We start from the raw sequence: 24,226 nt of genomic DNA, 5'->3' as shown, positions 1-24,226 counted from the left end.
GTTAAACACCATTATTTAACTGTTTGCGATTAAAACCAGGTGTAAGTGAAGCTATGTATAAGTAAAATGTTCCTCTGGTAATACAGACAAAAATATCTGTACTACAGTCAATATCATTCAGCTAAATTGATTTAGTTTGTATTAAACATCATATTGCTGTGCATACTTATCAACAAATATTTTGAGACAATGTTTTCATTGTGAGCATTAACAAAATGAGTTGTATGGGTAAACTCTGAGCCAAGATTTCTGACGGTCAAGTTGGAAGAATTCTGTGACTTGGCTAGGATTTTTTTTTCTGAAATCTTTTGCTTCAGAAAATGCAGTTTGTTCAAACACACAATTTTGTCAGGAGAAATTATATATGTGTGGGTTGTTTTTTTTTTAAGAGGACAATAGTTTGTTTGACTTAGTCTGAAATATAAGATAATTGTATTTGTGCACATGCAGGCATAAAGTCATAGTGTGCTGCAAGCTGGAAAACAGACCATTTTGATTAACTCACTCTGAAATATTTTTATAACTTTCAGTTAATAAAACATTCAGGATTGCTATTATTTCCTCTTATAAACGATCAGTGTTCTTTTAGGATAGGAAAATGCTTGTATACATAGGCTTTATATGAAATTATAGAATTCATTTGGTGCTTGGTGCTATGCCATATTTACTGATATGTATTAGCTAATTATTTTAATCAGTTAGTCAATGAGATTTCATAATTGTTCCTATGTACACATTTTAAGCTAATGACTACTAAAATTACATAAAGCACTGTTATTATATGAAGAACTTGGAAAAAAGTGGCAGATTTGATGGGTATCTACCACGGTCATTGCATCCCAGTTGACTGGAGGCTGGTTTACAGGTATTATTTTGAACATATAATGCTCCTTGTTCAAAGAACAGGTCTGCATATATCTATGTGTGTGTGTGTATAAAAAATGTACCAAGTATATTAGTGTAACTCAATAACCTATGTGTGTTTTTTTTTTTTTTTAAAGTCTATGTTGGTTTTGTCTGTATATAACTCATATGTCAAGCAGTTTTGGCAATACTCTACTAAAATCTTAGGCAATCATATTTGAATGGCCCATACAGAAGTGCCACCTTCTGCTTTTACCTGTGCAGTGAAACTGATTATTTAAATAAACAAGTGATTTTTATATTTTCTGTGTAAATACACTGTAAAAAAGACATTTCAAAGGTCAGCTAAGCCCAACAGTCATATAAATTATTTTAATCTCTATGAAGAACCTTCACAAAACTTTCAGCTTCCAAGGAACCACCAGCAAAAGTATATTCTATAAGTATAAACTTAGTCCTTTGAAGCTTTCCTCATATAGACAGCTCTGTTAAAGTAAATAAAACCTTCAGATGATGCAGGTTGTGTGGGACCAGGACTCAAGAAAGCAGTGTTTTGGGATGCTCAAAGGAACAAATATATATGAGGGGGTGAAAAATGTTCTAAAGCCAGAGGCAAACTCACATCGATCTAGAATCTGTGCTACAAAGTGACACTGATGATCAGCAGGCTCAAAAGCTAAAAAAGTCCTCCTGTATTTATATAGTACTGTAATGTGTTTTAGCTTCATAACAACATGAGGCATAAACTAATGAGTGCATTGACTCATAAGTCTGAAATCTAAGACTATGTTATAACTTTGTTACAATTTCAGATTAGATGTTACAAAATAGTCCTTCAGTGGCAGACAGTTGCAGCTGTGAGTTTTCATTCCCTTTGAAAAATATGTGCAGGTGGTGGCTGCTTAGAAATTAAGGTATAAAGCAGACTTTAAAAAATACAGTGTTTGAGAAATTCTCCAGTCATCCTGTGGGAAACTGGCAGCACAATTAGGATTTTTGAGATGTAAGTTTTCAAAGTCTAGGGAAGCATCATAACAAGACAGTCATCTCTCTTCTTTCCTCTGTTGTAGGGAATTTTGTTTTTTCCCTTCCTGTACAATGTAACAGTCCCATTTTGTCACTGCGGTCGGTAGCACTCCCTGTTTGTTACACACTACGGGACTTGGCTCTATTATTTATCCATGGCAGATAACAATCTAGGCCATGTCTGTACAAGAAAATGTTGAACAGGTTTCAAAAGAATGATTATAAGCCAGATGCACTTAAAACAGTTTGCCACCTCCTTAAGTTGTTTTGTAATTTACAAAATTCAGCTCAACTGATTGAAGAGATGATAAAGTCAATTTAAGTCACCCAGTTTAGGGAGCAGCACCTGCAACTTTTCCCTCTAGACATGGTCTTGCCTGGTAAGTAGGAGGATCAATGGCAGGTTAATGCAATTGGCAATGTAAAAAAACAAACCAGACCTGTTATTATTTGTGTGGGCTATTTTGTAAACTATTCAGGCAGGGATTTTTTTCTTCGTAGATATCTCTGAAGTGACAGCCAACACTCTACCAAAATTAATCCTAATAATATAGATAATGATGTGCTAAATTGTTTTCAATATAGTTATTCCAATTTTACAGGAGTGTAGTATTGAACTGAATTCACTCCATTAAGACAAATACAGCAAACTATAGCAGAGGGTTACTTCAAGCCTTGATCTGTATGTGTTCAATCTGGTGGGAACCACATGCTTGTAACTAAAAGAGAGATAAAAAGAAATAGAGTCAGAAAGATGAAAATATATTGCTTTTGTTTAAATTTACAGTTCACACAGTACTTGTTTTCCTTGGCATATGTTATTTGCTATATAATCTAATAGATAAATAAAGGCACTGATTGTTTGAAGCATGCTGAGTGATGACCTGAACCAGCAAGTATGCCTTGATGGAAAACTCTTACTTAGAGAAACAGAACTTTTATTCATCAGTGTAGGATCAGCTTATTTGCTGTGGCTGAAGGGTTTGATTCTTCTCTGTCTTACATGATACAGGGAAAATTAGATCCACACAAAGCATTGGAGTGATTTGTTTATTGAGCGTATTTTGATTTTTATATGCTGGCCCATTGACTTTTTAATGCAATACATTAAAATAACAGGGAGGAAAAAGTGATACAAAATGATTTTTCCTCAGCTATTTCCTCTGTGTTTCCTGTCCCACAGTCACCAGGAAAGGAGGGATGGCCGTAGAGAACGTGTAGTGCCACAGCACTATCAAGAATTTATTCTCTTGATAGCAAGAGGCAGAGCAGCAAGTACAGTATTAGTTTCTGCTGTATTGCTGAATAAACTCTAGGAAGTGGTTTGCAGTGAGGAATACATATCCTCCTGAAACGTATTTCCCCTCACAGCATGTTCTTCTGCTTTCAGCAAGAGTGAGTTATGCTATATTAGCAATAAAGGGGAAAGATGAGCCAGATTTTTAAAGGTGCTTAGGCAGCTGAAGAGGTAGGTAGATGAGTAATAGGATTTAGGATCCAAGCCTGGGAAACCTAAGTATCTTTAAAAGTCTCACATGAAGTTATTACAGAAAACCTTCAACTTCCATGTCTGCCCAAACAGTGATAACCTACCAACAGGCCATTAATTTAATTACTAAATCCTTGTGTCCTGGAAAGACTAGTTTGACAGCCTTTTCTGATAAATCCAAAGGTATTTCTGGTTTCCACACAAATTACTCTGTATTCTATAGACAAAAAAATATTGCTATGAGGATGTGGACCTCTCCTGTAAATAACATGGTTTTTTTTTTCTGCAGGTGCTGCTTTACCAGTGACATACGTCTCTTAAAAAAGTAAGTTATGCTTTATGCTGTGAATTAATGGGCTGCTTAGTAGGTGGAAAGCTGGTCCAGATAATCCTCCAAGTCATCTAGCTCTTTATGGGAAATGAAATCCAAGCCCCAATTCCTCTGTTGGTGTCACATATTGGTGATTTCTGTCCCTTCTTCCCAGGGCCTACTCCACCACTGTCACAGCCCAGCGTTCAGTCCCAGCCCAGTGCTGAGAAGGGCAGAGAAGCTGGTGAAGGGTCTGGAGCACAAATCTTATGAGGAGCTGCTGAAGGAGCCTGGAGGAGAGGAGGCTCCGGGGGGCTCTCATCATTCTCTTCAACTCCCTGGAAGGAGGCTGTGCCCAGGTGGGGGTTGGCCTCTTCTTCCAGGCAACCACCGACAGGACAAGAGGACATGGCCTCAAGCTGCACCAGGAGAGGTTTACGTTGGACATTAGGAGGAATTTCTTCACATAAAGGGTGATTGGGCATTGAAATGGGCTGCCCAGGGAGGTGGTGGAGTCACTGTCCTTGGAGGTGTTTAAGAAAGACTGGACGTGTCATTCAGTGCCATGGTCCAGTTGACATGCTGGTGTTTGGTCACAGGCTGGACTGGATGGTCTCAGAGGTCTCTTCCAGCCCAAGTGACCCTGTGATGCTGTGAGGCGCGGCGGTCGGTTGTGCGCCGCTTTGGACTGGCGTTCCAGGCAGGATGTCACAGCGGGGCCCGGAGCGGCTGCCAGACAGGGACGCCTGGGGCCTGGACACACAGACCCTCGCCCCACGCCGCGTTGGAGGCTCCGGTCCTGCCCGGGGCCGGCGCTGCGCCCCCCGCGCGGCCGCAGGAGGCGGCGGGAGCCCGGCGCTGGCGCTGCCACCGCCCCCGGCCCGGCCGCGCTTCCGCCCGCGTCAGCTGACTGCTGCAGGGAGCGGCGCGCCCGCTCCGGCCCCGAGCCCGCGAAGCCCCGGCCACCCCGCAGCCATGGCAGGGGTCGTGGTGAGCGGAGCCCAAGTAAGTGTCCGCAGCTCGTGCGGCGGCGGCCCCACCTGCCGGGGGCAGCCCGCCCCGCCCGGCGCGTCCCCGCCCCCGGCAATGGGGGCGGCTGCTCCAACTCCGCGCCGTTTCCGAGCTCTCTGCGGTCCCGGTCCCGTGGGGAGCGGGGGGGGGGGGGGGGGGGGGTCGGTCCCGCAAGAGCGGGGGGGGGTTGGTTTCTTACCTCTCGTAGCACCGCGCTAGGGACCCCCGCAGGTATCGCACCTTCGCAGCCGCGCTGGCCGGAGGCCGCCGAAGGGAAGGGGCCGAGAAGCCTCCCCTGCCCCCGCCAGCGCCGGGTGGCCCCGGGGTTGTGCTCAGAGCCCCACGGGTTGGGGGGGGATGTGCCCCGGCGGTGTTTTCTCAGAGCTGGGAGATAGCGAAGCACCGCCGTGTCGGTGACGGGGCAGTGCTGCTTCGCCACTTTTGCTGCCGCCGTGCAACAGGCGCGTTCCTGGGCTGTGCTGAGGCAGCAGCGCGGCTCTGAGCGCCGTTCGCTCCCCTACGAGGTGTGCGGTGCAGCCGGAGCGGGGCCCGGCGGGCCGGGAGCGCGTCGTGCTCCGGGGTGAGCCCCACGTGCTCTCTCGGGCCTGGAGTGGGCTGCGGGAAAAAGCTGAAGGGGAAGGACTGAGGTCTGCTAAATTTTGTTCCTCCTGAGAGTAAGCGCTATGTACGTTTCGTTTCGGTTAGAGAGAAGTTGGAAATTAAAACACATCCTGCTGACCTATACCCAGCGGCTTATATGGCTACTGAAAAATTTTCTGGTTAAAAATTCGTGACATTACTGCTGAACCTTTGGCTAATATTAGTAGATTATTTATTCTCCCGGCCCCCCCCCCCCCCCCCCCCCGAATAAATGAAGCTTGTCTTCTTTTTGAAAATGGCTTGCCATTAAGACAAGGTGCAGCCCATCTAATTGCTTTTTAATCTGGTCACTATTCGGTATGGAATTGATGTAAATATGTGTGTGCTATGAAGGCAATTGGCTAATTTTGCAGATGCTGCAGGAAACGGTTCCTGTGGTCTCTGTGGTGCACTGTGGCACTGAGTAACACTGCCTTCTTCCCTTAGGCATGCCTTTAGCCCCTTAATTTGGCTATGTGCCTACCATATAATCTTCTAGCAGCATAAAGTAAAATATAATGCTCAGCTGACTGGAAATATTCTCCATATGTAATTCCCCTCAGTAGAAGAGAATATGCAGTATAGAGAGTTCATACATGACTTTTTGCTGACATTCCTTGAAGAGGTTACTCAATGAGTGTAATTCTAAAATGATCTCAGAGATTAAATGGTAATATCCTCTGAAAGTAGAGCAGAAGAGAGGTGCAACTGCTGTTGACTGGTTAACTTATGTTCTAAATATTTTGTAAAAACTTATTTTTTTCCTGAATTGCATACAGTGTGTTGAAGAGTCTGCAAGAGTATCTGAGACGTCCATAACCTATCTGATGCTGGGCTTTGTGGGAAACTTTCTGAACATTTCAGTGGGATATTGAACAGGGCACCAGTAATAAGAATGATTGACTGTGACCAACCTGTACTATATTTGAGTTGGAGAATTAGGCAATGGAGACCTCTACATCCAGTTTCTAATGCTATGTGATGTTCTGTGACTGGTATAGAAAAATCTCAGAAATCTGCTGTTGCTGATGTGCCGTGCAGCCAAAGAGCTGGAGTCGTGGGAGAAGTTTGCTTGCTCTCATCTCTGTAATGACATATCTGGATATGTACTTGAAAGCTCATCCTCATTTTGAGGGTATTTTGAGATGGATGCAAAAGGAAGCATACTGAATTATGTACATTTTGTTGTTTCCCGAGTAAATGATTTTGAACTGAAAGAACAAAAATGAAGAAATGTTCTTCTTTTCTTGTCCAGACTACTAAAGTCTCGTTTTATATCAACGCTGTTCAGATACTAAGAAGTGGGGAAAACTTGTTCAAAAAGGTTTATCATGTATTTCATTGCTGGCAGTTGCTGCTGTTCTTACCATAAAGAAGGCTGTTGGGTATCTGAAGCAAATTCATGTATGTGGGCTATAGAAATATGAAGTCAAATGCCCTTTATGTATTTTCTGGAAAAATAAATACAGTTGTTTTAAATTGAAAAATGTGTTTGTACCGTGAATGTGCCGAAGTGAACTCTATGGAAGTAAAATGCCTTTTAAAAAACCTGAGTGTTAAAAGGTCATGATAACCATATGTCATCTGCGGATATGCCCATGAATAATCTGTTTTTACCAGTTATGTAAACATAGATGTATATTATAACAGTTCCAAGGCTGAAGCTTTGCAACATTTTATGCATTTTGCCTCTTCTGTGCTCCAAAACACATTTGTTTGAACCTTTTTCTTCAGCTTCTGTTCTTGTGGAGGTAGAGCTTTTATGGCCAGGTAAGTTTCTGAAGCAGTGGGAATGCAGGCTGGGGTCCCTGGCTCCTTCACCACCACTCTTCCCTGGGTCAAAAGCAAAGTTGTCTGTGCTCCTGCTATGTTTGTAGTTGCTTAAGGTGGTCTTGCACTCCTAGTGTTAGTAGGCATCATATTTTAGTAATTTCTTTTTCAACATATTACATTGAACCAAATGCTTAATCCAAAGAATTATTCTGCTGTTAAAATGATGACTTTTGAAGGGTTCGCAAGCATTAATTTAAAGAAATCTACCAATTCTTTTATGCATACCTTTGTGTGTGCTGTAAAATGCGTTGAAATTTATCTTGGATGTAAACTGGAGGAAAACCCCCACATATTTAATTCAATAAATTCTGCAAAACGTTTTCTGTTGTATCCAAACCAATAGGATGCCAATTACCCCAAACAGTTCCTTTCCCTTTTGTCCTTATATTTGCTAGTCATGTGTATGTCTGCTAGGAGAATATATTGCAAGACAAGGTATGATTTAACAAGGGGAAGAAGTTGTTAGACTGAGCTTCAAGCTACCTGTTTTCTGCTCGTAAAAATTATTTCATTGTTGTCAGCTTTGTTGAAGTTATTGAACAAAATTAATTAAATGGGATACCATACAGTATTATCAGATTGCAATAATTTTTAGACTGTAAGAGACCAGGATGACTTGCCAAAGTGCATACTGTCAGTCTGTTCTGCAGAGGAGTCTCTATTTTAACAGAAGGTGAAATACTATGAAAACAAAATCTGATGGACTCTTTTTTGCATACTTTTCATCTAACATGTTTTAGACCAGTGGAATATGGTATTTAAATTGACTTTATATTAAATATGGAGATAATAACAATATCATATAGGTGGTCTAATATCATATAGTGGTCTAATACAGTGATGAAGTTCACTTAACTAGTAAGTTACCAGTAAGGGCATCCAAGATTTCTGTAGCACAAAATCTGAAATGTCAGTGTTTTCAACACTGAGACGATGAGCCAATATAGGTGTATAGAGTTCTTGACAATAGGTTTGACAGGCTTTGTGGGATTTCTTTGAAGAAATCAAACCAATGACTTCTAAAACAGTACTGCAGAAGGAATAGAAAAATTCAGGTGTTTTGTTGTTTATGTTTTTTCTGGAAATATTGTCACTCAATCCTGGCTAAAAAAAGTAAATAAACCCCGACCAAACAAAAAAATCTGAGTAGACTGGTTTTTTTGTTACCACTAATTCTTCCTGTGTTTGCTAAAGGTTGGTTAGATGGGCTGGTGTGAAAAAGAGAAAAGACATTTAGGAGTATTTTGGGTGTAATGAGAAACGTGATCTGAACATAGGTGTTGAAGCCAGAAATCTTTGAAACTTATATGACTGTCTGAAAAAAAGCTGCATGCTTTGTTTTTCAGATGGTGGGCAGCCCTCTTGCTCTGTCCCTGGTATGTTACTGGGAATAATAATCTTCTCAGGGAATGGTTATGAGAGTGGATTGGCACTGCTTGGGTATTTCTGCACCAGACTTTACAGAACAGTCTTTTAGTGTGTTGTATATGGAGGGCCAAACTGGAACGTCCTTTGGATGGCTTCTGATCCTTCCAACAAATTTCTTCTGGAGTGTATCAGCATGGTAATAGAAAGAAATGTTAGATCAAAATATTAGCAGTGAAATTGAAGAAAGGTGATTTTTATAATCAAATTATTTTTACCTGAAAGGAGACAAAGCATTGTACATAAGACTATAGATGTAATAAATATTAAGTTGAAGGTATCAATGGGAAAATGAGATTGCGATAGATTTTACAGCAGTAAAACTTAGGTAGCTTAAAGCTGTAATGAATATTCATGGTATTGCATGTCGTCATTGTATCAATGAAACAGAATTTGGACAGGAAACTAAATCCACTTACAAAATGTTTCCTTTCTGCTTCTAATTCTCAGGTGTCCTACATTAGTCAAGACTGTGAAGAAATTCCAGAATTCCTAGGACGAAAATACGGGCATATGGCAAAAAGGCTAGATCTTAGCTTCAACTTGTTAAGGTATGTGGCAATATATAGATTTTCAAGTGCAATATGGGATGCCAACTCCTAAAATAGAATACCTTTTTTTTCAAAGTAGAAACATATATGTATGTCAAGTAGATTTAGTTGTTATCAAGTGGAAAACACGGTTTAATCGGTAATGTTTGTCTCCTTTTCTTGCACACTTGGAACACAAATAGCCAGGTGAGTGTGGAAATTAATTGTGTTAACATCAGTGATGCCCAATGAGGAGCCTGTGGTTTGTTCTCTGCTCGAAACAGAAAATAAACGTTATTACCTGAAGAAGTGAAGAATGGGATCGAAAGTGAATTTTTCTTAACCAAACTACAAATTTGTGTGCTTCTCTCACTCTTTTTTTAATTTATAGGTCTCAGGTTATTATCATAAATGGTTTATAATGCTGTTTTCCTAGATGGTGTATTTTGTTCTATGATTTTATTTTTGGGCAGCTACGTAGTTAAATGCTAAAGCTAAGTGCAGTTAGAATTTGTAATTCCTTCTCATTATTTAAATATATCTATTGATATAGAATTCTGTTGTATTCCTATTAGTTTTTACAGTATCGTTTTTCATTTAATCCTTGTGAGAGAGTCGGTTGAGGTTCAGCAGTGTATTTTTCAGGTTGGAAAATCTGCAGGTAAGTAAGGAGAAAGGATTGGAGTGTAATCTTCTGTTTAAGAAAAAAACATAGTTTTTCGGTGGTAGAGTTGGACTCATTTGAGTTTTCCTTTTATTTTATTGAGGGTAAGCTTAGAATCTGCTTGTGAGGGGTAAGACAGGTAGTGTGCTGGTGCCTTGTTTTCCTAGAGGGAACAGACACTGGTTTTAACTTACTTAACACTCAAAAATGTTATCCTGAGTCACTGTCTACCCTGAAGGACTGATTCCTACATGCAAGATATAGCAGAGCAAAGAAGGCACTAAATCTGTGCTTTATTGTCTTATACTTCTGGATGATGACTCTGAACCTGTGGAAACTGTTATCAGAAGAGATAGTTTTGCTGGGGGAGGGGATTGAATGGGCTTTTTTTTTCATTTTGTCATGAAGATAGTTCAAGATCTGTATGTGTATTTAGATTTAGCATGTCATCAACAAGACTGATCCTTCTTTACATTTCTGGAGAAAAAAAGTGTTTCCTTCGTTTAATGCATGATTTGAAGAACAGTTCCTCTGAATTTATTTCATAAAGTAAAATAATAACATTAAATTTGGATGTAAAATACCACTTTAAAACTCTGATCATGTTTTCATGGAGGGCTCAATTGGTGCTGTAGTTCTGAAATCTGTGTTTTCATCCCTTCTTTCCTTCTCGGCCTAAAACACTATCACTTAGCCTATTTTTCAGAAGGGATATAATTTGGTTTTATTGAGGTTTGGGGGAGAACAATCAGCTTGTGATGTAGGATAGCTTACAGTTGTAAATCTGTGAAAGTATTTTAAGACCAGAAATCAGATTTGGGGAAAGAGGAAAGGTGGATTATTTTTTTCACCTTTTTTTTTTTTTTTTAGCTTTGGGAACCTAATATTAAATCTGATGAGAGCTAGCTGTGTAATGGTTTTTTATTTAAGCAGTGATAGATATACTAAGCATATAAAAACTAAGAATGAAGTATTTATGGTATAGTAGCTGTTCAGTCCGGTCTGCACTCATATATAAACCCCTTGCCTGCATATTATAGAGAAAGTCAGATAAGATATAGAATAAGTGTTATAACCTTAAATGAATGTCAATATAGAAGAATGCCTTGGGCAGCTGTTGAAGTGAGTGTAAGCAGTGTCATCTTCTTTAAACAAGTATTATTGCTTGAAAAATCTGACAATGCTGTAGTATAGCAATGAGTTTTATGATTTTTATCAGTGAATGCCTAATTTGAAAAGTTTACTTTAGTGTGCTGAGAAGCTTAATGTCTACACTTAATGTTGCTTTTAAAATGAGTTTAATTTTCTATTGCAACTTATCTGTTGGTAAAAGCAAAATTTGGAATGAAGAAGACCAAGGGTGATCAAAAATGAAAAAATGAAGAGAATACTAGGCTTTACTGGCACAATATTATTTGCAGTAAATATGTTAGTTTTCATTATAATATGATTTATTATTAGATGAGAGTGTGTGTGTTCATTGAAAGGATAAAGGAAGACCAAATGTTCTTAGTATGGTGTTTTTGTTACTCAGATTTCTCTGATTATTTTCTTTCTGACTGTAATATATACACATAAAAAAAAGGAGGGGAGGGTTGTAATTAGTTCTTTTGAGCTGGCAGTTTAATACAGAGGAAGACATATATTTTTCACCAGTTTTTTTTCTGACTTCAGAGTTCTTCCCAGGCTAGAGCCCCTTCCTCTTCATAAAATAAAACTTAGGGCTTATGTAGATGCCATATTCTCTTTGCATCAGATGTGGTAAATCTAATAACAACACTTGATATATATAATCACAAAAATTTACCTTTAAAAAGAATTTTCTTTCTTGTTTGCCTGTTTCCAAGAACTAGTGTCTCTTCTTGATTACCCTGAGCAGTACATGGATCCAGCTCTTTCTTCTGGCAGCCAAAGTCACTGTTACATGTTGCAATGGCTATGTGTCTTCCCTTTTCCCTGTGAGGGAAAGATAGAGGTGAATGGCAAAAGGGAACTTATGGGGATGTTGGGAAAAAGGAGGAGTAACAGCAATTTGTTGTGTACGAGGCAGTGGAAGAAACTAGTGTTTACTTAAAAGATGCTGGCTGTGATCAGCAAGATATGGTGCTACTGGATTGTGTGCTGTTTACATCCCTGAGAGACAGAAATCTTTCAACCCCAGACAACTATAGTCCACTTGTGAATTTTCTCTTCTCGTACCGTTTTCCTTACAGATGTTGTTTAAATGCTTTCTTATGTCTTTTGTTTCCTTTTGGGACTAAAGGGGGGTTGTGAAGAAGATGGAGCCAAACTCTTGTCAGATGTACAGCAAAAGAACGAGAGGCAATTTGTCACAGGCTGCTGCAAGGGAATTTCCAACCACGACGGGGAAGGTTGAGTGGAAGAGGTGCCCAGAGAGGCTGTGGAATCTCCATCCTGGGTGCTATTCAAAGTGCAACTGGACAAAGCCCCAAGCAGCCTGATCTAACTTTGAAGTCCCCCTGCTCTGTACAGGGAATTGGACTAGAAGACCTCTAGATGCCCCTTTCAACCTAAATACTATTATTCTGCACCTTTATTGGCGTGGTCATAATGGCCTGAGTTGTAGCAACTCTTTTGATTTGATGTTGGTGGTGATTTTCAACCATTTTAGAAATGAACGATTTACACTGTATATTTTCAATAAGGCATGTTTCAGGAGCAGACGTGTTTTGCTTTGGGTATCTGCTCCAAGTGTCTCATGGCGACTGTATTTGATAGCTTTCCCTGATAACAGTCCTTTCATAATATGTGGAAAACATTCCCCAGGTCCCATTTAATGAAGGCATAGACTATGGGAAGAAAAGTCACTGATGTGTTGGTGTTACTGGGAGACTTTGCTGTAAAGGATTTCAAGAGGGGATAAAAAAATATTGTTCATCAATTATAGAAAGTTAAAGATTTCATTAAAAAAGAAGGTAAGTAGTAGTCACTGGTGAAGGAAGGAAAGCAATAAGTGAGTAGGAAGGATGTAATGTAGGTAGAGAGTAGAGATTTTGATGAAGTACAAAGACTTTTTTTAGATGCATCATGCTGTCTGGTGGGAAGAAAAAAACCAAACAACCCACAACCTATTCAAAGCTTTTTTTACTTGTCCTAGATAACTTTATTTGTACCAAATTTTTCTTTTCACATTAAAGGCTAAATGCACTGCAGTGCTTGAATAACTTGATATCAGTGGTTTTGTACAAATAGGTACCATGCTTTTATGAATAACGTCTACGGTTCAATTCACTGAGAAGTCCATCTGTAATTTTATTCTCAGTAGTTTTAAACATGTGAGTTGTTCTCCTTTTCCTTACAGAGGTTTCTTCTGGGTCTAAGCTATGAGGTGAAAGGGAAAGTGAATCTTTAATCTTGGTCGATGAGGAAGGATTAATCCAATAATTGTGCTCATAGAGATACAAGTATCTCTTCCCTCTCTCTAGGGTGCAGATTATTTCTACTAGGAGCATGAATAATTTGCACAGTATGTGCTTGTGCATAATTTCCACTCTCCGATGAAGAAGTGTATATATGAAAATATCCCCTTGAACTATAATCCTGGTCTGGAATGTTCCTCCGTGACTTTCGTGAGGCTGAGCCTTTGTAGTATCCTCTCTATGGACTTGAGATTGTTGTTTCTGTCTTCTGCCTACTGTTTCCTTGCCTGGGGGAATATGCAAGTGGCAGCCTGAAAATGGGCTTCAGTTTTTACAGGGCACGTTCCTCTTTGTGAGTTGAGTATGTGAAAGAGAGGCTTTTTTTTTTTTCTTGCCACCTTCCCAGTCTGTGCAGCAATAAGATGCACAGAACAGAAAGATGAACAACAAAAGAGAGAGGGAAATAAAAGCCAAAATTCAAAACAAAGCATGACATTTTTTACAGCCTTTAGACTCATCTTTATAGCATTTTAAAATGTTGAGGAAAATGCACTATTGTTAAAACTTTTTGATGGTTTTATTTATAAGGTAGAAAAATATTTTCACCATAATTGGGTAACTCTTAATCGTGGCAATTGCATATTTATCAGTATGAGGGGCTGTTATTAATGTAGCTGTCATGCACAAACACATTTCTGCATTAAATCCATTTAGTATGTGCATTATTTGGTCTAGAATGTCACCAGGACATCAAAGCCCCCTTAGGCATAAGAGCACAGTGCCCTGCTGTGGCTGCAGAAAGGGCTTGATCAATAAATGTAACATGTTAATGCAGAGCAAATAGAATAAAAGATTTCTTTGACAAGACATGAAAAATCACCTTGTGGCAGCTGGCATGGTGATGCCATTTCAGCGGAGACACTAGCAAAGTTGATCTGACAAGTAAAGAGGAGAGATGATGGTTATAAGGTGCTTTTGTTTCAAACTTCTTTCTTGACCTGTCAGGTTTTGAAGGAGCCTGAATGGCCTTTTTTTGTCATGTGAAAATTGTAGTCTTAGGCAGTTATGAAGCAGTTATCTCTTCTCAAATTGTGAATGCTGCTGTTTAATTGATTCACTTAGCATTTGAAACTGTCACGCATTAATAATTGCTAAATCCTGTAGATACTGCTCCAGTGTGTCATGCTTAAATGTGTAGTTATCAGAAAATTAATATCCTTAATGAACCAATGCTTTCAAACTAGCATTGCATGAAATCTCTTTTGCCCTTTCATTTGCTGAAGGTATATCAGCCAGTTTTCAGAGAAACCCCTCCCGACAGTTGTGTGGTTTTATTTATTTATTTTTTTGATGCCCGACAAATGCCAGCTTTGCTTTGGGTACGTAGTGTGCTCAATGACAATAAATATAGTAATTATGCTGGAGTTGGTAATTAACATAATTATAGTCAATTACGACAAATACAGTGCAGAGCTAAATGAATGAGGGTGAGAAATTAGCAAGCTAATTGATTTACCTTACGTGCTGCTTTTTCTTGCAACTAACAGTTGCAGATTTTCTGCAGGAAAAAGAGTGTTTACAAATAGCTAATTGTGTTTTGAAATGATTCTGTCTTATGGCTCTCACTCCTGTTTCCTTTACACTGAGGTGAGGAGGATTGAAATATGGGATAGTGGTTAGAAGGAGAAAGGAGCTGCTCTTTTCTTACTGAATACTTTGAAGGGAGATGTATGTACTTGCTTTAATTTCAGATGCTTCTTACAGTATTGAAGGGAAGAAAACCACATGATTTTTTACAAAAGACATTGCTAGAGAAATTTTGGTCATATATTTTAATCCCCTTAGATGTGGCCTGAATTATCTAAGAAACATCTATCTACCTGTTTATTGACATTAGTGAGATCTGCAAAGCACTGGAGACCTAAAAGAAGAATTTGAATCGTTTGAGTAATCCAAGTGTGTTGAAACAATATGCCCTTGTTCAACCATCAGTTTCAATAATTTAAACTATTGGACCAGTAGAGACGCATAATATCGTAACATTTGTGCACATTATAATTGCCTGTTTTGTTTCAAGATGATTTATGGTATCTTGTCTGAAATAAGTGTATTGGAGCTATGCTGTTAATGTTTTTCACTTGCCTTGTTTTTTTATTTTCTATCAGGCATGACCACAGTTTTCTACGTGAAAAGAGAATGAATATGTTTAAGTATTGAAGATTTTGTATTGCCTTTTTAAAAGAAGATGTTTACTAGTAGCTGAGATTTCTTTCTTACTCTAAGAAAACAGTGGTTTACAAATGTTTGTAAATTTTATACTTGAAATAGTTCACTTTTTCAAGGTAAATGGAATTGTATATAGAGACTTCAACAAAGAGATAATGTTTTCCACAGCTAAGCTATCTGAAATGTATAAGTTCTCGATAATTTTTCTTCTACTATTGCAGTAATGTATCAAGTTCAAATGAGTAGGATTGCATTTTGAGGTGGGTACTTAAAGTTTTCCTTTAAAGGGTTGTCCTACATTAAGCACAAGATGCTGTTTTTTAAATAATGTTGAAATATTATGAATGTCTGAAAATACACGTACACTAACGCTGCTAAGGGTGGTCATTCTTTAGAAGCAATTCAGTTCCTAGAATCATTTTGCTAAATGAAATATTTATACACAAGGATTCATTGAAATTATTTAAAATTTATAGATTATAATAATATTTCAGTTGAAGTCTTACATGTTTATTAATCACTGTGGACTATCTGATGCATAATTATTTTTCTATTAAAATGAATGTGAAATAGTCTACTAAATGGACTGAAGACAAGTGTGATAATAGGTTCTCTTTCTACATGGGTAATACCTAGAAAGTTGTATAAGGTAAAGTTCTATAGATGTATATCTGTTGGAAAAATAGGAGACTATTATCAGTTGCAAAAAGAATTATAAACTTCAAATAGTATCTTTACTTTTGATAGTTGATAGACAAAACTAAATCTGCTCCTTGTTCTCTTCTTCCCCTCCTTTTTCCTCCCACCATGCCTCTGCCATTTTAAAATTGGCATTTCAACAGGAACCGGATATGATCTGGGTAATGTATAAGGAAAACTTTTTTCACACTTTATAACTTCAAAAATATTAAAAAGTACTACTAAGATATACCTTGTCTCACGTACAATAACCATGCCTGTGTTCTGTTATTGTATCAGCTTTAAATGTGACTATAGAATATTTGCCATTACAAAGTATTGTCTGTGTGTAGTTTTGTGAGGTGTATTTTCCTAGTGTGTCTTATTTGCAATCATTTGTTCATTGGTGATATGAAGGGGACCAGTCAATGACTGATATTAAAATTATCAAATTAATGGGTTATGGTATGTGTTTAAATATCTCACCAATTTAGGCATACTGTGCCAAGGATAGAAGCTGCTTTTTTGATGGAAAAGTTATTTTTCCAAACTCAGTAATATGTCAGGGTGAACTCAGAATATAAGTTGTTGTATTTCAGTCTTCTACAGATGGCTGTTATCTTCTTTAGTCCCAGCAGCCTTTCCTTTTTTCCATTGATCCTTGACTTTTTATGGCCACATAGTCACTAACAGACTGTGAAAACACTGTAGTATATATACCTCTGACCCCCCATGCTGGCCATTATCCCTTGATTTACTGTATCTGACAGATCAGAACCTAAGATTTTTTTTCTGTTCTACTTTTCTCAAGAAGGCTTAAGATTGTGGAAGGAGTTGTCTTGAGAGAGTATCACGTGGTAGAATTGGGCAGAAGATTGTCACCTGAACCTTTGGCTGGGGGGGGTCAGTGTGTGTTCACACTGTGTAGTGGAGAATTTCTGTGAGGATTTCTAGAGCTTGAAGTCTGGTAAAAATGTTAAACAAACTGCACAATTTGACATGAAGTAAAATAAAGCTGTGACCTGAATTGTTACATCCTTGAATATAGCTGGTGAATATTGCTGTGATGGATGGTCAAAGTTGTTTTTTTTGGTGATATCCGTCTGTAAGGGTCTGGTGCAATTATGAGTAAAGGTGAAATCTGTAGTTCTGAACAAAGTTGAGTGACAAACTTGGACTTGGACAGAGATCAGATTTCTTATTAAGGATCCATTGACTCGAGGCTGTTGATAAGAGCTTTTGACTGAGGCAGAGCATTTCCCAGTGAACTGATGTTTGCATCACAATTTTCTTTGTGTTTTAATGTGGAGGGGGTGAACTGCTTTTTCTTGATGTGATTTCCTGTATGAGATGGATTTAAGGCTAAATCCGCACAATGTGCACTTGTTCTTTGGGTACTCAAAGGGCTTAATTCACTGGCACAGTCAAACCAGCTCCTCTTGTGAAAATGTTGATCAGTCTTAAACAAAAATTGGTTTTTGTGTTGAATTCTGTACTGAATAACAGGAATCAATGTTAGATAGAGAGAAAATCAGTTAACTATTAAAAGGAAGACTATCACAATCTATGGAAGTATTGACCTTTGGAAGAGAAATAGTTTGATGCACTTGTTTTAGCTTTGAAATAATGTCAATAGATTGCAAATAATATCTTAGTGACTGCTCCTGCGTGATCTATGATTATCTGAATTTTAAGACTGAGAAGTATTTTTTTTCAAGAGTATTGGGGATTAAGGAAAAGGGCACGATAAAGAGCATGTGTTAAGTACAACAGTCAGGTGGACCATGCTTGCTTTCTGACTTCCTTAATCTCTTTCACTCTAAAACAGTATTTCCTCATCACTGCTGTTGTGAAACAAGAGCGAAGGACTGCAGAAATAACTATTGTCTGAGGATAAGGAGCTTGACTGAAGGGAAGAACCTGCATTAAACCTGGAGTTATTGTCTATCTTTTCCTCTCTGTTTGGTTGAAAGGTATCTTCTTCTCTCCTTAATGCAATATAAAACATTCTCAGCATCTAGTTGCATATGTAAAGAACTTCACTAGTTTTGCTGATTCCAATTGCTAAGAAGGGTCTCTGTCCTTCAGTGTTGAAGAAGCCTGCTGAGTGGTCATGGTACAAAGGGCTACTTGGCATTTTGCAGGAAAATCCTTATGAAGCTTCTGTTTATGCATCGCTTGTTTGTTTTATGTGGTCTTGTGTTGTAGTGCCATTTTTGAGATCTTGCATTTTACATAAATCATCTTAACATAAATTTTCTCGGAGATGATTTTTCAGCTTAAAAAGACAGCCCCCAGTTTGTGCAAGCATAAAGAATGAGTAGCACAGAAGTGCAGAAGGGCCCTGTATTTTTCTCAGGCTCAGGAGCCAGCATGTCAAACCAGACATGCTATACAATAATTATACTGTCTTTAAGGTCATGGTTAATGCAGTGTTATAGCTCAGTTGCAAGCTTTACCCATGAACTAATGCTAGCAATCATCGAAGTTTCATGATTTTTATTTATATTTTTGTTGTGTTTCTCCTGGTCTTTATTTTTGACCATGCTTGACTGAGTGAGTTGCTCACTGGTAGAGCTGGAAGATCATTTCCTTTCTTAATAATTTTTTTTCCATTTTTATCTTAATTTGCCTGCTGAGTCCATAAGTGGTAGCAATGAATGTGTTTTGTAAAATACAACCATCCTCATAGCTCATATTTGTGGGAAACCTTTCTATGGTGAGAGACTTTAGAAATCACTTTTAAAAGAACACAAATAAGAGGGGCAAAATGTCTAACGTTAGGGGATAGTTCGTAATCTGTCCAAAACTCAGGGAAGTTGATGGGCTCTTGCAAATTGGGCCAAGAGGTTTATTTCAGGTGTTTAAGTCCCTGCTGTTTTTCCTGTGGAGTTGGTATAGGAGCTGTGTTGGTAGATAGTTGATATTGTTGCACTGAAGACTAAAGTGAAAGTTTGGCTTATTACTTGTCAACTCCAAACTTAATTTTTTATTTTTGTAAAACTAACAGAAGAGTTTAAAAAGTTGTGGGGTATTTTCTGCTTGTTATGGGTTTTTTTTTTAGTATGAAACTCTAAATGCTCAGTTCTCTGCTCTGGTTCATATATTGCACTGATGCAACTGCTTTGAGTGCAATTGCTCAGTCCTTTATTTTTGAATTTGCAGGAAACACCATTTTTCAATGCTTGCTTTTCTGAGTGTTAAAAAAAATGGAATAGATACAGTTAAAATATACTTAATGATATTGAAAATATGGCTCCTATTTTATGAGTCAACTTTGCATTTCCCATTTGGTAGATGGGCTGACTGCTGCTGTTTTTTCCTTGTGAATATGCCCAGTGGAAAGATATCACAATGCTCAATGTTTTTACACTTAGAGATGTGAGCTGCCTTTTCTTTAAAATATTAGTCTGTGATCAGACCTGCTGATAGGGAACTCAGTTTATGGATGGAAAAAATATCTATTACCAGTATTTAGTCACTTTTTAAAATCGTAATTTCCAACCATTAGTTTCAAGATCAAATTTTGTATGTATTCTTTATAAGAGAGATGTGTACTTGTGGCAACTTAAGTGGCTTATTTAGTTTTAGTTTAAATATTTATTCATAATGAGTTTTTAAATTTTCTTTTATTTTCATTATTTCAAGACCAGTATATTTTAATTTTAAGTCTTTGGGTATTTGCAAGCATCCAGTCACCTACCTAGAGCAAGAAAACATCTTTTTATGACCAGTATATGGCTAGTAAAGTTTTATTTTGTTGATGGGGATATGAGGTTTTTGTACATCTATTTTTGTCTTATTTCTTTTACCAAATGCTAAAAACTTATTTTGTATCCTGAGAGTAAAATCTTTTAAAGTGCAAGGAATTGTCCTCGAACCGTTTGAGATGTGTAAGGTCCAAGACTTGCTGAAGTGCCATGACTCTGCAAGGCCACATGGCCACAGAAACACTGGATGAGGATGCTGTGTCTTAGACTCCCAGGACTTTCGAGACCTTTTAACTGGAGAGAGAAGAGGAAAACTTGACCTAATTACGTAAGTGATAAAGTGTAATGATTATTCTACAGCCCTTAAAGGCTGAAGGAAAGATGTTCTAGACATACCAAGGATTAACAGTATATTGAATATTCAGAAAACTCTGCTTCCAGCTCAATTATGGTAAGATAATATGACAGTCCAGTATGTGAAATCACAGCTGCTCAAGGATTTGAGCACTTTGTATTTCTACCTATTATGTTGCATTTAATACACTCTCTGTCTTGGATGGTGGAGCACTTTGGAATAGCTCAGAAACAGTCATGTGTGAAGGTGGTTATGGTGGAATGGCTTTGGGAAAAAATGGTCAAGCACTATTTTTTCTGAGAAATGGAATCTAGCCAACTAAGTGAGAGGCTATGTCCAGTTTACTTTCTTCCCTTACTCTGTGCCTTCTTTTCCTCCCCACTGCCTCCAGCTCCTTAAATCAGTAGAAGGGTGCTGAAGGTGCTACTGACAGATTTGGGTGCAGGTGCAACATGAGGTTCTTCAGGACATTAATGCCTTACTGTAGGTTTTGCCTCACTTCCTAGTAATTGGTAAATGGAGGAAGAGAGGACAAATGGCTGTTTCTTTGTGTATTTTAATATAGCATATGAAAATTTTGGTTGCTGTAGCCCTAGTATTTTAAAACCTAAATGAGAGAGTGAAGTCAGCTTTAAGGTAGTCTTGCACTTTTTTTTTTCCCTGTTTTCTTTCTCTGTGGGGACAGAAGTGCACTGGATGCAGATAAGACTAACATGGGTGGAAAAAGTAGCACTAGAAACCTATCAAGATAGCTGTTAGTTATGAAGTTGATATTTGTATTTACAGCATAGCTTCTTACTATCATGTAACCTGGAATGAATAAATAATTCCTGTTTTGTAGCAGATACATCTTAGCAGTAGGCAGAGTTGTGTCAGAATTGGTCAGTAAGCTTCATTCTATACACAGAAGCATCAAATGTTTTGGGTTCTCTGCCTTTTGTTAATGCACTATGAGGTCATAAACTAAATCAGATTTTCTGAATGACTGCCTGACTGCAAATTTCCATACAAGTCTCATTCATAGGGAAAAAAAAAAAGGGAAAAATGCTTCTGCGCTCTAGTGAGGGTGAAACCCTGTTCACCCTTTCTTTTTTCCGTAGTAAAAAAGCACAAGAAAGTCTACAAAAAAGATACATAGGTACAAACTTATGATAAAGGTTCATCTCTAAGTACCTAAAATCAAATAAACTTGCCTCTGTGTCAAGAGAATTTACTCAAATTATACTGCTACTTTTCAAACCACTTGCAGAAAAAAATAGATATTTCTTTTCACTAGATTTATATGTTGAACACAACTGAGATCCTTGATGTTTGAATCTATTCAGTTGAATAGAAATGACCTTATTCATATTATACAGTGCATTCACATCTCTGCATGTATGTAGAAAGCCAGGTGTTAGTTATTCCCATTCTGTGCAAGTCTATTTTTCCACAGTGTTTTTAAATCTATACTTGTCTTTTGCTATAGAGGACTTTATTTATTTATTTATTTATTTATTTATTTATTTATTTAATAATTTATTTATTTATTTATTTTAAGGCCTTCACATCTCTTTACATGACCATTGAAAGTAAATTGCTGTTGAAATTCCCTCTGGTGATCCGGGCTGCCAGAAACACAACTAGTATATTAAAAACAGTCAAACAAACCTTCCCTTTCTTTTCCTCATTGGTGTCTATGTCGGTGAGAGCTTTGACCCCAGAAAACTTTACATGATAGACTCTATTCAGATTCTTCTGTGAATCGTACTAAGGTTCCATGTGTAGGCTTAACTTGTACCTCTCTGTGCTTGACATGGTAACTTCAAGATTTCTTGTTATTTAAATATACTAAAATGTAGTCTATATCAAACTGCAGGTGCTGCTACACTTCTATTACAGCATGGTAACATTTGCCTTAGAAAAACTCTGAAGCTGGTGAAAGAGTTAAGCAAAGCAGGCAGAAACCATTTCAGCTTTTACTTTGCAGATACAACCTTTTAAGTATACCTACATTTACCTGCAATGGCAATCGTTTTGCATTTTAATGACAAATCAAGTATGCTAACTTGCATTTGAAACGAAAGTGCCTTAAATGTCTCTGGCTGTCAGAATGAGATGTTAGGAGCTTGATGAAAAGAGAACAAAGAAGACAAAGTATGAAGCCTAGATACAGAGCAAAATGAAATAAAACCTTGTATGGCCTGTCAGGGGTGTCAGTTGATATTCCTATCTAAAGCACATTATAGTATTACTTTGCAGCTCATAGCTTACTCATCTGTCTTTTTTAATTCATCACATTCTAGCCCACATCTTTTAAGTCCCATGTGTCAACAATGGAAGAAATCTGTTAATTGACAAATGAGTGTCACAAATGTGAATTGGTGCCTTTACATCAGAGGCAGGTAGTCTCTGTTGTTTTTTGTCGGCTCTATTATTGGCATAAGCCAGTGTAAGACATCTGTCTTTGCCAGAATGAGAGATGACAGCCAAAGAAGGGCTGTCATTGTTTTAGTGCATGTTCATTCTGCTGAGATACTGTATAAAGATAAAATGTCAGTTAAAAGAATATGAAAAACTATCGGGAGGAAGTCCTTAAATTACTTGGGAAGGGGATCCGGGAATTGGTGCCAGAATTGAAATCCGAACGTTCCAGTTTGCATCTATCACATCAATTTAAAAATAATACTTTCTGAGTAACTGGGTCAGTTTATAAGGCATTTAGGAAAATGTTATGTTGTGTTGGCATAATTAGCTCATAAGATGGAAGGAAAAACATACCTTCATAGGATATGAGTTTATTACAAGTTCATTTTTCAAACGTGTATAGAATTGTCTCAATAAAAATATGCTGTGTAGCATCTCTGGCATTGATTTGCATCTGTTTTGAAATATTGAAATTGCTCCTTTCCAATTTCTTTTTCTGTTATAGTTCTATTTTAGATTGATGAATAACATAATGAAATAAAAGGCATAGCCAGCTGTGAGTTGATGAGACAATTAATAGGAAGAAAATTATTAACATAGTTCCAGGGTGTCTAGAGAGTGTACAGTGTACAAGAGTTACTCCCAAATCACTAAACCCCTTTATTGCAATAAATGACTTTTTAATATCAGATAGCAAAAAAAATAGGAGGAAAATGTTTTAATGGATGAGGTGGAAAGGGGGAATAGAATTGAAATGTCATAAAAGGCTACCGTTTTACTTTTTACTTTGTATCAAAAATCATAAGAGAGATAGATCGACATATTCATCTTCAGCAGTTCTTACAACCCTGTGCTGTAAGTGCTACAGGACACTCCCTGTGTAACTCTGTCCTTCCAAAATGACCGGTCACTTGGGTTCTAAATGACCTTGTCTGAACTCCAGGGGTTTTGAGGACTATGTTGACAAAATCTGGTGAAGGACTAACTCGTGATGTGTAGTGAGGCTAGCTGACTTGAAGTTTCAAGATAGATGTTCCTGAACAACAATTTCTTAAAAGTGTTAATTTTAAAATTACTTGTTTTTTGCATTTGAAATAGAACTGTTAATATGGTAAATCTTAGAAATTCTCAGTTATGATACTACTCAATACAGGTAGAATGGTCATTGGTCCTCTTTTTTTATTTCTTTTATTTATTTTTTTTAAACTTGCTTCTAGTGACTATTTGAGCAGCAGAAAAAATATCAAACTAATGTTCTCCCTACCCTCCCCACCACTGAATGTGGGCCTCTCAAATTTTGTTTGTCTTTGACAGCTCTGTTTATCTCCAAGGTACCTTCTGGCTCTTTTACTTCAACCCATGGTTAATGTGGATTGTTAATTTAGTTTTAACTATTGATACCAGTAACAAAGTTGAATACTTCTAATAGGTGCTTGCTTCTATGGATCTTCTGTGTCTTAAGCTCTAAAAAGCTAAGAATGAGTAGCATGCAGCTTCCTTTTATAAGCTAGTCTTTTCACATTTCTTTGGAATTCATTTTGCTAGACAATATTTTAAAATAACATCCATGAAAATTAAGAGGTATTTGCTGCTTGGTTTGTGAGCCTTGGATGACTGTAAGTTTTTAGTGAAAGTCTTGTTCTTCCATTCCCGTCTTGTTCTTCCATTCCCGTCTTGTTC

General features: G+C 37.8%; 1 protein-coding gene across 3 annotated transcripts in view; it reads left to right on the top strand.

Moving 5' to 3' along the window:
• The first annotated feature begins 4,593 nt into the window (after window positions 1–4,593).
• Window positions 4,594–24,226, top strand: part of LRMDA (leucine rich melanocyte differentiation associated) — a 643,108-nt gene continuing 623,475 nt past the window's right edge. For 2 of the 3 annotated variants that reach the window (XM_027649410.1, XM_027649409.1), the window contains exons 1-2: window positions 4,594–4,694; window positions 9,048–9,148. In XM_027649410.1, coding sequence (XP_027505211.1) covers window positions 4,665–4,694; window positions 9,048–9,148 — 131 coding nt within the window. In that variant the 5' untranslated portion in view covers window positions 4,594–4,664. Of the gene's footprint in view, window positions 4,695–4,855; window positions 4,932–9,047; window positions 9,149–24,226 lie in introns of those variants that run through there. The other variant, XM_027649411.1, reaches the window with a different exon arrangement.

This window comes from Corapipo altera, unplaced genomic scaffold (assembly GCF_003945725.1).
Source record: "Corapipo altera isolate COAL_440 unplaced genomic scaffold, ASM394572v1 53, whole genome shotgun sequence".
Classification (NCBI taxonomy): domain Eukaryota; kingdom Metazoa; phylum Chordata; class Aves; order Passeriformes; family Pipridae; genus Corapipo; species Corapipo altera.
The sequence above is the reverse complement of the archived record's forward strand: the minus strand, read 5'-3'. Positions and strand labels throughout refer to the sequence as shown.